Source organism: Athene noctua, chromosome 6, assembly GCF_965140245.1.
Source record: "Athene noctua chromosome 6, bAthNoc1.hap1.1, whole genome shotgun sequence".
In the NCBI taxonomy this organism is placed as follows: Eukaryota; Metazoa; Chordata; class Aves; order Strigiformes; family Strigidae; genus Athene; species Athene noctua.
The window spans coordinates 48,325,743-48,339,833 of NC_134042.1; the positions used below are offsets into that span (position 1 = coordinate 48,325,743).

Sequence of the window (14,091 nt, forward strand, 5' to 3'; positions counted from 1 at the left end):
GTCCTATCACTAAAAGAAAAACGCATATAGGCATAAATTTGCAAAGTGGTTTTGCAGAGTATTTTACTGACATTTGTGAAAAGGAAGCAGAAGAGCCCAGAGAAGTAGGACCAAAAAGTTGAACGTATTCCTGCCAGGACACTGCTTTGGAACAAGACCTCTTACAATCTACTGAGCACTTAAGGTCCTCTATCTGCAAAAATCAGGGAAGAAAAGAAAAGATAAGCAGCTGAGTTCTGCTGCGAACTACTGTTCCTGATCCTGCTGCTAGGACTTTGGTGGTACTAAGGCTTACTACCTTCATACAATAGAGTTTGTTCTCCTTGTCTCCATAGTAAAGCAGCCTAAGAAACCTTCTTGTCTAAAAGCAAGAGAATCTGAAGAGACTAGCAGTCTATTAAAAAGATTTTGCATAAGAGACACTTCAGCTACAGCCACTTTAAGGAGAAAGACTAAGTGGCTGACTGGAAAAAAGCCTACTATACCGAGAGCTGTGTTGAACATGTTTACTGTACTAAAATCACATATTGTAAGACCTTCCCTGATGTGTGACCTTTCAAAAGCAAAACTTCTGACCCCAAAACTCCTGGCCTTAAGTTCACTAAGGGCAGCATTTCTTCTGGAAGACTGCAAGCCTATTAATTTAAATATAAAAGCATAAACATGATTTTGCCACTGCAGCTGGAACACACCCCCCAAAACTCTTGATACACCCACAAAAATATCAGTAATTAGAGAAGGATGCAACAGTATTTGTAGCTGAATATTCTGGTGCCAACAGTCTACAATTCATTTATATACATCAGGAACAAAAGCAGCAGATGCCTGGCTACACTTATGTATCTGGATATGCCAAGCACACAAAATAGCCACAAATTAGAATCCTTAACTAAAAACCAGACAAAAAACTACTGCGATAAAGTCCCCTCAAGGGCTTCTATCAATACATAGACTGAAGGATTTGTACACTGGGCGCATCACAGCGAATGCTTCTGTGAATCGAAGCACCCATGAGCACCAATCTAAGCCTGCCTGCCAAAGGAGAGCACATAATAACAATATGAGAAGCTGCATATCATTCTGTAGCTTCCAGAAACCATAAATTCAATCTGACACAAATCAATTTTACATTAAGACAGCCAAATACTCTCTAGACAGTTACTTTAACAGACCTGTTAAGCAGCTGCACAAAAATGTCTCAAGAGGAAAAAAATACAAAAATGTGAACTGCCTTTTGCCAAAAAGCCATTTAGTGCTTACAGAAAGCAGTTACATTTTATAAAGCCCAACAAGGGACAGAAGGTGTTTTCTCAACTTCACACTATAGCTAGAGTATTGTCCCAATAGAAAGCACTTTTCAAGAAAACAAACCTAAAAGCAATCAGATTCTTCTCTATTGGTCTGAGACTCCTACAGAAATTGCAACAAGTCGTCACAACAAACTGGACTTTGTAGCATTTTCCTTCATAGAGATTACCAATAAAAATATTCTTGCAGAATAGTTCAACTGGTATTTGAACAATTTGAACTAAATTGGACAAGCATTAGTGACAGTAGCTCTTGGGAAAAGCAAGTTAAGCCTAACTTTCAAACAGAGCATCCTTCCTGTGAGAGATTTTGGGGGCAGAAGGCACAGAAGCGTGCATTTGTAGGATCTGTCTCCTGTATAGGGATGAAGGAGATAGGTCTGACCAGCAGGCTCAGAGAACACTAATACTCAACTAGAAGAAAGAGCATGCAAGTTTAACAGCATGTATCTCACGTGGGAAATTATCACTTTTGGGTTTTTTAGAATCCTTTGAGTCTACAGTAAACAAAAGTATTTCTAATCTTTCCAGTTATCATTTATACATACCACCAAACATCCTCCTGGGTAAAGTGCAGAACTTACATTCCTTATACACAACTTAGTACATTTTAAAATATACATACATACTCTGAACTGTTTAACTGAGCTACTTAAATGATTTAAGTCAGCAAGATAACACACTAAACAGCAGTCAAAATGCAATCCTGATTTATACTGAAGCACAGGAGTTGAAAAGTCAACTTGCTAACAAGTGGGAAGCAAGAAGCTTTCTTCACTCTATGTGGAGTTGCCAAGCTCATTTCAAAATATAACTGACTGTAAGCACACACACACACACACACACACCCCCCAGTGCTGCCTCTGAATCTGTACAGAACTAGAAACAAGTCTGGCCCTGATTCCCAGGCTCTTTTTTTTTTTTTTTTTTTTAAATTATCGGGGGGGACGGGACACACACACACCATTTTTTCCACACAGGAGATGGCATGGCTGTGGGAGTATGCAATAACTAGTACTGCCTCTCCATCTTGCAAATTGCGAAGGGCAGTGAGAAAGCAACAAGTACACATCCCATGCTCAGTCAGTCACCCACCTGAGCTGTAACAAAGTGTTAACAACGAAATTCAGGACTCTTATCAGAATGTTTTGTCCCTGGGTGCCACTCCTAAAATTTTACAGTCCGAGCTACCTGCTAGGTTCACTAAATACATTCAATATTAATACAGGGAGGTTCAACCAAAAGCAAGGTATTTAACCTCAGCATCTTTGTCTATTGACTAAATTCAGTGCGGAATACCAGACTGGAGAAAATTTCCATATTAACAGTATGAGTAAAGCAAGTACAAAAGAACTGTCTGAGAGCGCTTAAGCTGAAATATGGGTCATGTCTGCTACTAAATAGCTTTGATATCATAGTGGAGCCAAACAGACCTTTTATAGTTCAGTCCACAGTTACTGCTGCAAATATGCCACATCCTCAGCCCTGTCCCCCAGAGCAGCATGCTCCAGCTACCTGATCATTTAGTTAAGTTTCAAAACCCAGGCTGGGAAAGAGTGTGCACAGGGCAATTAATATCCAGGAAAATTCAAGCCTGCAGACAGACATTTGACAGAGTAGCCACATCTGTTCCACTTCTATCAGATAAGGACCACCATAGCCCATTACTATTCCGAGTTGGCAGCAAAATCCCTCCCTCTATAGCTTTGGAATGGAATAAATTTAGCTTATTCTAGATTGTACTGAAGGATATTCCGCAGCACAATTCCCAGTGTTCAGAGAAAGTAATTAGAGGATTAGTCTCCTCTATTGGTCTCAGTTCCTGTTATTTTCATTGTGTTCTCAAATTTAAATATTCAGTCATTCTTCAGTAAGACCGATTCAGACAGAGGGGAGGAAGGAAAATTTATGTCCCTAAAATTTAAATCTATCATGACAGTTTAAAAATTCAAGCCACAAAAATTTGTTTTAAAATTTATAAGACTGGAATTTGGTTTTAGCAGGCTGTGCTAGAAGCACTCATATCCAGAAGTTACCACTTATCTCTTTTGCAGTTTAATAAAATTTAATGAAAGCTTTAGAGGTAACTTGTTTTATATTCATATGTAACGTTAGATAAGAGAACAGCTCATCAAAAGCTATGCACTTCGTACAACGTGATTTTACCACTGATAGGACCTGTTCCCCTCCCTCCCCCAAATCCACATACAGGCACTCTCAGAAATAAGGCAGGCAGAACTCCGTCTTGTGTCAACACTTTTTTTTTTCCATATGTACCTTCAGTAATAAGGCTTAAGTTATCTGAACATATGGTCAAAAAGACTTTTTTTTAAAGGTACAGCAAAAGACTAGAGTTGCAGTAGCAAAATTATGTGATAAGTCACTATTTCTATGAAAAACAGACTAGTTAGTACCTGGGGATGTATGGGATTTGGGGTTTTACACTGACTGAAACAAACATTGAGAAACAGTATTAAGAAATGACACAATGCACTTAGCAGGCCTATAATGTAGATAAGGCACAATTTTAATTAGGGCTATAGAATATCAAGTGCTCTGAGGGTAAAGCAGCCTACACTTATGTGGAGCGTATAGAAGGCTTATGAAATTACATACAGCTAAAAGCACTTCAAGTAGCTTATTTTTCCCCCAGCATGCCTGGGTACAAGTTCTTTACATAAAAATTAATCATGTTTCCCAGTATTAACTTATTTACTGATGTTTTTAATTTGGTGTCTTAAATTACTTGATTTCTTAAATCAGTTTTTTAAAGCAGGTTTTAACAAGTTGGAAAATCATCACTGCGTTGAACTCTTCCCCTGGTGGAGCTTCAAATCTCAGTCTTGTGACAGTTAAGAGTATTTAGCACTCAGTATAACTAGGTTGCCCATAATAAAGATGATAAATGAGTTCAAGATTACTGCTTACATTTAAGAATTCATAAATTTACATATATGTTTGAGAGTTTTAATAGCAATATTTGACATTCATCAGAGTCAAACCATTTCACGATCCACAATTTTACAAGTTTACTGAGAAGTGGGTAAAAAACCAAAGCCAACAGCACCACCACCACCCCTGTATTTCATTTCTTAACCTCTTTTACACTGCAGCACAACACACAGGCAGTGTGAGGAGCCTGCAAGACTCCCCTGCATGACACTATACTGCATTCAAGTTACAGCTCTGTAAACTTCCAAAAGACTTTGCCCCAAGTTTAATGGTTTTGACTGCTGGCAAGACAGTCATTGTTTTCCCTTGCAGGCAGCACACGGGCTGAAGACTGTCGGTTAAAGAGCGTTGGTACAGACACCTACACATTTTGCATAGAGCTGAAGATTCCTGCTTACTCACCCACTCTCTGGAGCCCATATCCACAGCTCTTGCCAAGGGAACAGCTTGTGCACAAGGTCCGGAACGCGTCTGGACCCATGAGCTGAGCCAGCAGATACCCACTCTTTAATGCACTTCTGACAACCTAAGCAGTTTAAAGGGCAACCTCTTCCGTCCACACAACTGGGTCTGAACCTTAAGTCTGTTGACTATTCACATTACACAAGTTTTTAAACTTACTTGGCACATGAAATGAATACATGTTAACTGCTGTGTATTACAGAGCAACATTCAAAGTTTCTGAGCTCTGACAACTCCAGAATAAAAATTATGGTGCAGATACGAATAAAAGATTCCTTTCTGCAAGCTCCCTGCCAAAAAGCCCCATTACGCTTTCCATAGAGCTGCCGCATAAAAGCATTCCCAGAATTGTTTAAATCATTTGCACTGCCCTTTTTTCTGCACCCACCTTCACCTCCAGACTTACCTGCCCTTCTTTGATTGACCAAGTATCTGATAGTTGTTGCATGATTTGGAAAATACAGCTCCATATACTGTATATAGAAAATGTGATATAATTTAAAACATCAAAATCACATGGGTTTGGGTCAAATGTTAGTCAAATTCCATTACACTTTTGACATATCTGGATGGTATCCAAAGGAATCTTCAGGACACTGAATGTACAAATGTCAAGTCAGGTCAAATGTGTATGGGTGAATCGGGAAGAAGCTATAGGGACTCCTTGGAGCAAACGCTATCTACAAATAAATGATCAGATTATCTAATGCAGGCAGCAGTAGAAAAAAACCCCATTAATAGCTTTTTTTTTTTAGTAAACAGCAGTGATCTTGAAGATCAAATTGAAAAAACTGATCAGCCACAACTCTACTGAGCTAAAAAAGTAATTTAAGAATAGTTGATGTGGGAATCTGCACTGAAACTAATTGATTCTTTCACAAAGTATGAACTGGAAGTCTACAAAAAACAGCAGGAAGACTAATTCATGACAACAGATTAAACTGGCAATCCAGATCAAATGTCAGATAAAAAAATAATTAAGAACTTGCATATTTTTAGAGAAAATATGATGGAAATCCAAAGAAAAAGATAATCTCTTCAAAGTCAATACAACTGAAGAATGTATTCAAATTCATATTTAATATAATTAAAACTGAAAAAAGCTTATCAGTTTTCACAACAACCAGCCAACAAGCTAGTACAGATTCACTAATCCTTAAAAACAAGCACTTAATAACATAGTATTGTTGGAGAAACACAGACCACACCAAGTGCAATACCAACACAGAAATTCTTTTTATGTACAGATTGTAAACAAATAATTATCTTTATTTAAAGAATTACTTTCAGAAACCTGGAGAGGAACCCCTGTTCAGGTGCCAAAAAAAGACTGTCATGGTTTAAACCCAACTGGCAACTAAGCACCATGCAGCCACTCACTCACTCCCCCCACCTCCAGTGGGATGGGGAGGAGAATCAGGGGGGGAAAAAAAAGAAAAAGCACTCGTGGGTTGAGATAAAACAGTTTAATAATTAAAGTGTAATAATAATAAACATAATAGTAATGAAAAAGAAGATAACAAAAAGAGAGAGAAATAAAACCCAACACTGACAAGTGATGCACAATGCTCATCACCCACCGACATCATGCTTAGTATGAAAACTGGGGGGAATTATATCTATATTCACTTCTTCTATAAACACGTAAGGAGGGGTTTGTGTTTCTCTCTAACTGAATACACTCCCCACCTGCAGCATGACTTCAAACAACTTACTGTTTCACCACGTCTTGTCCTATCAAAACATTAATTTTTGTATGGACTCTCCCGTGCTTTAGCAAATCTCTGGGATAATGGCATTCATTCATTAACAGAAAGTCTAGTGAGTGAGGTACTAAGTATAAAACATTTCACAAACTAAAAGGGTTTTTTCCAACTACATTAATCTATCATGCAGTATCAACCTGCATTATTATTATTATTATTATAGTTCAAACCACAACAGTTATATATAATAATTTGATAAGAAGTGTTTTTATCAAAGCATCTCATCTCAGCCTTTTAGTTTCTGCACATGACAACTGATACAAAATTATTTTCGTTCAAGAGATTCACCCTCTGACTGTTAAATTAGGTCAGTAAGTAGGGATAACACAGGGATTTAAAATCATGGTGGAAGCTATAAACCAAAATTTACAGTATATTATAAACGATGACTTTATACTACATAAAGTATCATTCCAAATTTACAACTTGGCAGATTAAATACAAACTTCAGTTTGAGGATTTTTTTGGTATCAGCTTTTGGTTTTGAGCCTCTATAAGAGTAGCAAATAATCTCTTAAATCTCTGCTCTGTTAAAGATGGATGGCATCTGCCTTGTCTAATGAAGCACCAGAAACAAAGCGCCCCAGCAGCTGAGAGGGTTTCTCCACATCCATGAAGGCAAAGGCTCTTACCTCCTTCCCTGCAATATGATGCCTCTGCAGACAGAGCTGAACCTACAAATCACATATGGGCAATAAAGCCGCTATCTTCCTTTAATCTTCCAAGACTAATGCTTCCCAGGTTTTCGATCCACACTGTATACACAGATATTATTCTCTCTACTTAAGCACTATCATTTTCTACACCTAAAAGAGTCTCAGTTTTGGCATTTACTCGCAAACAGCCCTCATCTGGTTTTACAAGACCCATTACCCTCCAAATCCAGTTTCATGCATTGCAAACAGTGGCTACTGTAACACAAGAACGTCTTCCATCATTCTTAAAACAACATCACACTTAACTGCGACACAATTTACCTCACCCCCCACCCTGAGTTTATGGAGAACAGGGAACACCTGCTTCACAATAACCAAGTACCTTTGTGTATTTAATATCAATCTTTTCAAAAGAGCACTTTAACCAATGCAGAGTTTAAAAATCTTAATTATAATTCCTTTATCAGCTCCAATCTTCCCCCATACCAGATATCTCCCAATTTCATCCAGTTGTCCTCATACTGGTTTTTAAGTACACTGTGTTTGGCTAAGATCTTTCAATCTGCTCCGTGCCAACTTGATTTCATCAAGATATTAAAAGTCATCTTTCTTAGTAGCTTGCTCCAACAGTTAACCGTTCTCCTAAAAAGCTTCCCATTTGAGTTGGTTTGGCTTCACCTTCTAGCTCTCGTTATTGATTCTCCTGCTAGAACAGAATGCCTTTTAGTATCCCGGATTTTCATGGCCGCAGGATGCACACTAACAGAGCTCAGCAGTCTTTGAGAAGCAAAACAGACTGTTCTTCTTCAAGGAGCTTCAGCTTTCACACAGCAGCAAGTTAAAATTGCCAGGCAGTTGCTGCAGTTCAGAAGCAAATTTGAGAGCCACTTTCTGTCACAGAAATGGCAGTTTCTCGAGTAGCTGTGGTAACTTGTAGAATAGCTAGTTTAAGCTGCCAGTTCTCATTTGATGCTATACAAGTCAGAGTCTCTCTACTCCCTTCTTCAAATCATTTTTGCAGCTCCTGTTTGCATCCTCCCCAGTTTTTCAAAATGCTTCTGAAAATTTGACAGCAGAACTGCATGCAGTATTTCATTAAGCAGCCCCATCAACATAGACTGCAAGGTGCTACCATTCCCTTACTCCTGGTACTGCTCTTTTCATCCAGGAAATCTATTACTCCTTTTTACTGATTGTAGAAAACTGTTTTCCAAGATACAATCCCTGCTGCAATAGCTACAGACCCTACTGAAACCCTCTAAATACTTCACTTTGGCAGTATTTGGTTATAGTTAGATTACAAATAACAGGCCTTTTCCAAAAACCTGTATCACCAAGCCATCCAAACCACTCTATGCAGCCACCTCTGTTTTATTTACCCTTCTGACAGTTGAACTGCTATCAGTTTTCTCATATGGATTTTGTGAGTTTTGTTATTTGGGGTTTTCTTTGTCCTTTTCTTTCCTATTACGCGTTTACCACTGCAAGTTGCTTACTGCTACGGAATCCCATTAGTAATCAGCTCTGGAATTTAAATTTTGCAAGTAATTTACTGGGATTTAAAATAATTAATAGCCAGCTAATAACAGCTAAGATAACACATAGAGCTCCTTCCCATTTCTCTCTTCATGACTTTTCATACCAGAACATCATCTACTAAAAGATAACAAATCTTAAAGAATAGGGAAAATAATACACAAGTTATCATCCACCAGATGTTCTGCTACCCTTACATACAATTCTCACCTTCAGTGTCACACAATACTGTGGGACACTAGCAGTTATTTTATCCTCCTCCGTTAAAAACATGGAAGCTTCCTCACATTCACCATAGTAACAGCACAGTCAGACCGTTATCACCAGGCAGCTGAACGACAGAAACCTGTTTGGAACTATATGCAACAGGGTATTGATAGAGTTAATCAAACTGCATGCTGAGGTCCCGTATAAATCAGTAGATTATCAGTAAAAGCACATTTTTCTGTGCTTTTCACAGAAAAATTCATTCCACAGAACCGTTCACTAGCGCCACATTCCCATTCTGTATGTGGGGTTACAAGAAATTCAACTCCAGACCCTAATCATCCAGTTTACCTTTTCACTCTCTTAGCAGACCATTAAAACTCTCCAGGAATTCCCCCACTGCTCTAATACTAGTAAGCAATTACCAAGCCAGCGTGTGCTCTCTCTCTGGCCACTTAGGATTCTTGGAAACACACTCATTTAAAAGTGTTTTCTCTTAGTACTACTCAGTAATCCAGGATTCACCTTATAACCCTCCAGTGAACAGACACACACGGTTCTGCTTTTCTCCCCAAACACAGGCAATGAATGTGTGAACAGGGATGAAGAGGCACTGAAGAAGAGCTGTGCAAGCTTTATCACGCACACCTACCTTTGGGAAGGAAACACAGCCAGGCGCTCTCACGTTCTTCCTCTTGAAGAATATCTCATTACTTTAACTATAGGAAAGATACTGTAAGGGGCCTGATCCAACTGTTAGGGATGAGGAACTAGATCGTGGCACTCATGCTGTGCTCCTGCCCTCTCCCTCAACAAACAGGAGGGTAAGTAGTTTAGAATACCACATTTCCCCCTTCCTACTTCCCCATACACTTTCTGAAACTTCAGCATTTCACCTACACCAATCCTCAGCAAGTTACAGAAACGCCAAAGAAAGTTTCTTCTCAAGTGATGATTTACAGAGATTCCTTGCATTATTATGTAGGCAAGCAAGGAATTTCTTTGGACTAGAACCTGCTGAATGAGTCTCGCATATGCTCCTTAACACACTTACCGTAGACTGTTCTCCTCAGTGCTCTAAACCGTCTTCAACCCAGATGACAATCTCACTAGCAAAAAAAATTAAGGTCATCCTTCACATAGTCCTGTCTTCCACTGAAATGGAACAAAATAATGCACAACACTAGAACATTTAATTCTCTTTGGTCATGGTATATTTTTTCCCCCTCCTCCTTGCTGAGAGAGTCTGAGAAAGCCAGGCTTTGCATGGTACCAAATCTATATATTGACATACTCTCTTTCAAGATAAATATTTTGGAGAGATCACCCCATATCACTTCTGTTTCTAAAAATAAATATTGAACAATAGTTAACATTCATTTTCCAGGCACAAAGAGAGTACCATGAATTGCAGGTAGTGACTTAAGCACATTCTTTTCAAAAGATTATAGACATTCCTTAAGAAGGAGCTACAAATGCACATATAAATTATTTGTTTCCCCGGACTTGCACTCAACACTTAAACACTGGCAAAGATACTGCCATATACTCTATGGAAAAAGAACTATGCCCCACTAAAATACGTAAGCAAAAAAAGAGCATTTAATTATACATTTAAAAATTCTTATATGATTTATATGGAGTTTAATCATTTAACAGGTCTTGAAATACCAAGTGGCCAACTGACACATACACAGCGGAAAGTGTAAGCATCAGATAGTTTTTGCATCTGTAAGCCAAAGCATCTTTATTACAGACTTACAGTGAGGCTTAGGCTTTGATGTGATAGCTAAAAATGTCAAATTAAAGAAGGTTTAAGTGTTACGAAAAGACAAATCACTACCTGAAGAGGCTGATGTTACTACAATGCGTAACTAACAGCCTGGAAGGTCTGAAGTCTTAATCAACCCCAAGGGAAGGTATTTATCAAATCTAAAATTTCAGAAAAGCCTGTTTAGATGCACACTATCCCATCACGAAATTATTATAGCATAAGGTTAAGAGTTAAAGTATTTAGTGCCTGTCAAACTGTATGAAGCAATATTAGAAATACACCATTTTAAAGCCAGAAACACAATTGTCCCTGTCTTTAGCTAACAGTGAATGAGCTGATGCAGCAAAACAGTCGATATTTTTGCTACACTGCTATCAAACAAGTAGGTTTAAATACTAGGCCTGTCAGAACTCACACAGATTCTCCTGTTGCTACAAGAACCACAAAAAAAGGGTGGTTAAATGTTCCATCTGCAGGTATGAAATACTACACAGAATAAAATATTTGTTGTCTCTGCTGAATCCTGAACTTCACCATGCCAGGAAACAGAAGCAGCTAAAGAGGAGCCACTTTAATGAAGTCCCATGGGAGCGCAAAGATAGAGATAATTGCAGCTTTGTATCGCTGCATATCAACCTGCCTAACTTCTGTTAGGAAGTTCAAACGCAATTTCACAAATTAATGCAAGATTTAAAAAATTTTTATTTTATTTTTAGTTAAAAAACAAACAGAACACCCACACAGCACTTATGGAAAAGGCATTCATTAAAGAACAATGCGCTTAAGTTGTAAGAACAAAAGACAGACATTCCTTCTGGAGGAAAAAAGCTGAGTTGTTACTATAAAGCTTCTCCAGTGCAAACGCTACAGAAAAAACGAGCTGAAATCCTGTCCGGATCTGGAAAGACTCATTTTATTTGCGACACTAGGAGATCACAAATCAGTGTTCTGCTAGACACACAGATAGATGACTGACACTTTGTGCTCAGACTAGCTTCCAAGCAAAATAATAGTTTTGAGGAAATGATAGCTCTGAGAGAACAGCATGTATCCTACGTTTTTCCCTTCAGTAGCAAAAGGCCTCAGTACCAAGGAAAATATAAAAACAGAAGAGTTTGAAGTCAACTGTAACATGTAATTTTTAATGCTTGCCTCTGTGCATCTCACTTAGCAAAGCATATGAAGTACTGATTTGCAGTATGAAATAGTCAAACGAAGAGATAATCTAGTGTAACTAATATTCTAATTATAGAAGCATGTTTATTACTGCAAGATTCCCCTTCACTCTTCACAAAAACATGAACAAACAACAATGCAATAAATTCCTACAATTTCCTGCTTTACAAAGTTAAGATCTATTTATTCATGAAGATTCAAAACTAGGATTCAATGACAATTTTAGGATTTAAGCCAGAACCATGTTCTGAACTACTTTCATGATCCCAGGCATTGAAAACAAATGATTAAGAGAACAATTCGTAGTTCTACATTTCAGATTATTAAAATATCTTTTCCAGATCTAATGTTATATGTGAATATTCCATCAACACCCCCCCTCCCTTTCTGTTGCTACACTGCCATAATTTTTGTTCAGAGACAAGGAAAGAAACTTGCTATGCTAAAAACAAGTTTCACATTTTGCCAGCTCAAGACGAAAAAAAAAAACAAAACTCAAATGCTACCAACATGGAGCGATGGATCAGCACTGTGCAAGTGTTAGTGGTACAAACGAAAACTGGGACACATCAAGCCTCACAATTCCTAAGTAAACTGGACTATTTTTACTTGATGTATTCCAGTAGGAACAAGGCTCTACAACAGTAGTGAGTGCTAAGCACAGTGCATATATGTTTTATATATTAAATGCAAAATGAGAAGGAAAATTCTCTTTAAAAAAACCCATGAGTACAGTTTTAACGTTTTTCTTTCCAAAAAGAAAATGTTCAGCAATGTTTTTCTAAAGAGATCAAACGCATTTCACTGATACCCACCATAGGCCAACTAGAAAAAAACAAAACAAAAACCACAGCCTCAAGACTCCTGGTGTCCCTTACCTCCCAGTGACAAAAGAGCACAGAGTAAAGGAGCAGCACAAGATGGGTAACTGGCAGGGGATGGGAGAGGGGAGGTGTGCTGGCAAGGAGAATAACTGCAGAAGGGCATTAACCCATCCTTTCAAGCCAATTCATTAAATCAAAGGCCCACTTCAAGCTGTGTATTATATCTGTTGTAAGATGTGCAGGAGATTATGCATAAGGGAAGAGACAAACCACAAGCTTTTTGTCAGCTTATTTCCACATTGTATGTCGTCTTCTCCTAAAAAGTTATTAGAATACACTCTTCCAAAACTATATCACCGCCCAATCCTGTATGCCAATTTAAGCATTTAATGCAACACCCCTCAGACCAAATTTTTAATGCTTTAAAATCTTGGCAAAGTTAGGAACTAACTCCCAACCCAACAACTTTAGAGCAATTCACCTGTACCACCACATCAGAGAGCACGTCTTCACTCTGCTTACACAGACAACCAACCAAACTGCATACTTGATGAGAAGACAACCTGCCCCAGAAAGGTATCAATCTTAGTTTCTGCCAAAAGCACTTTAATATAACCACAATCCCTATCTTAAAGGCAAGGTGTTTTCACCTCAGTGTGAAGCAAAACATACACTAGGTATAACAAACTATTAATATAGAACTGCTACAGCAAGGCACAATCATAAATTAGATTAATACAGCACTGACAATGCCAAGACTTTTAGTACATTTTTGGCCTTTCCACTCCACAGGCTATTGCTTCCTGTTGACAAAGTTACATTAACAAATTCCATCAAAGGTGAATCTTACTCCACTCCAAGTCTTCCACTAGCCTGCATGAAAGGATTCAAACCTCATACCGGCTATAGTTAGCAGGCAGTAAACAGATTTAAATGTCTCTGAGATGTTTCATGAAAAAGGGTTGCAACTGTAAATTGCATGCCCCACCAATAGGTTATAATTTTCCTTTCTTTAACACTAGTCATCTATTTTAGTAACAAGATGAGTGTGGTATCTAGACCAATGCATAAACAAAAAAACCCCAAACCCAAAAATAAAGTGCATAAGCAGCAAACCACCATGTCAAATTAATGTGAAGGCTTTGGCCAATCATTGAAATGAGACTGTGGGTCCTTAGTAAATAAGGAGGCTTTCCATCTTAAGAAGAAATGACTCTATCTTCATTATCTTTAAAATACATATCCATACACAACAGAAAAAGTTATACAAATGATATGGAAGAGACATTATGTACCTGTAACAAGTGTTTTAAGTGCACTCTCCTTGCTGTTAATCAAGCCTGAGAAACAAGATTGAGAATCCTGGAACACTGAACAGGCTGATTAGACAAAGTCAAGGTGTCTATGATTTATTAACTTTTACTAGTACTA

At 38.1% G+C, this 14,091-nt stretch overlaps 1 protein-coding gene across 3 annotated transcripts in view; it reads right to left on the reverse strand.

The window, feature by feature from the left end:
• Positions 1 to 14,091, reverse strand: part of PELI2 (pellino E3 ubiquitin protein ligase family member 2) — an 80,470-nt gene that overhangs the window by 26,415 nt on the left and 39,964 nt on the right. The window contains exon 3 of one of the 3 annotated variants that reach the window (XM_074908908.1): positions 9,287 to 9,296. The exons of the other annotated variants lie outside the window; for them this stretch is intronic. Within the exon in view, the coding sequence (XP_074765009.1) occupies positions 9,287 to 9,296 (10 nt within the window). The remainder of the gene's footprint in view (positions 1 to 9,286; positions 9,297 to 14,091) is intronic. 3 annotated transcript variants of the gene reach the window in all.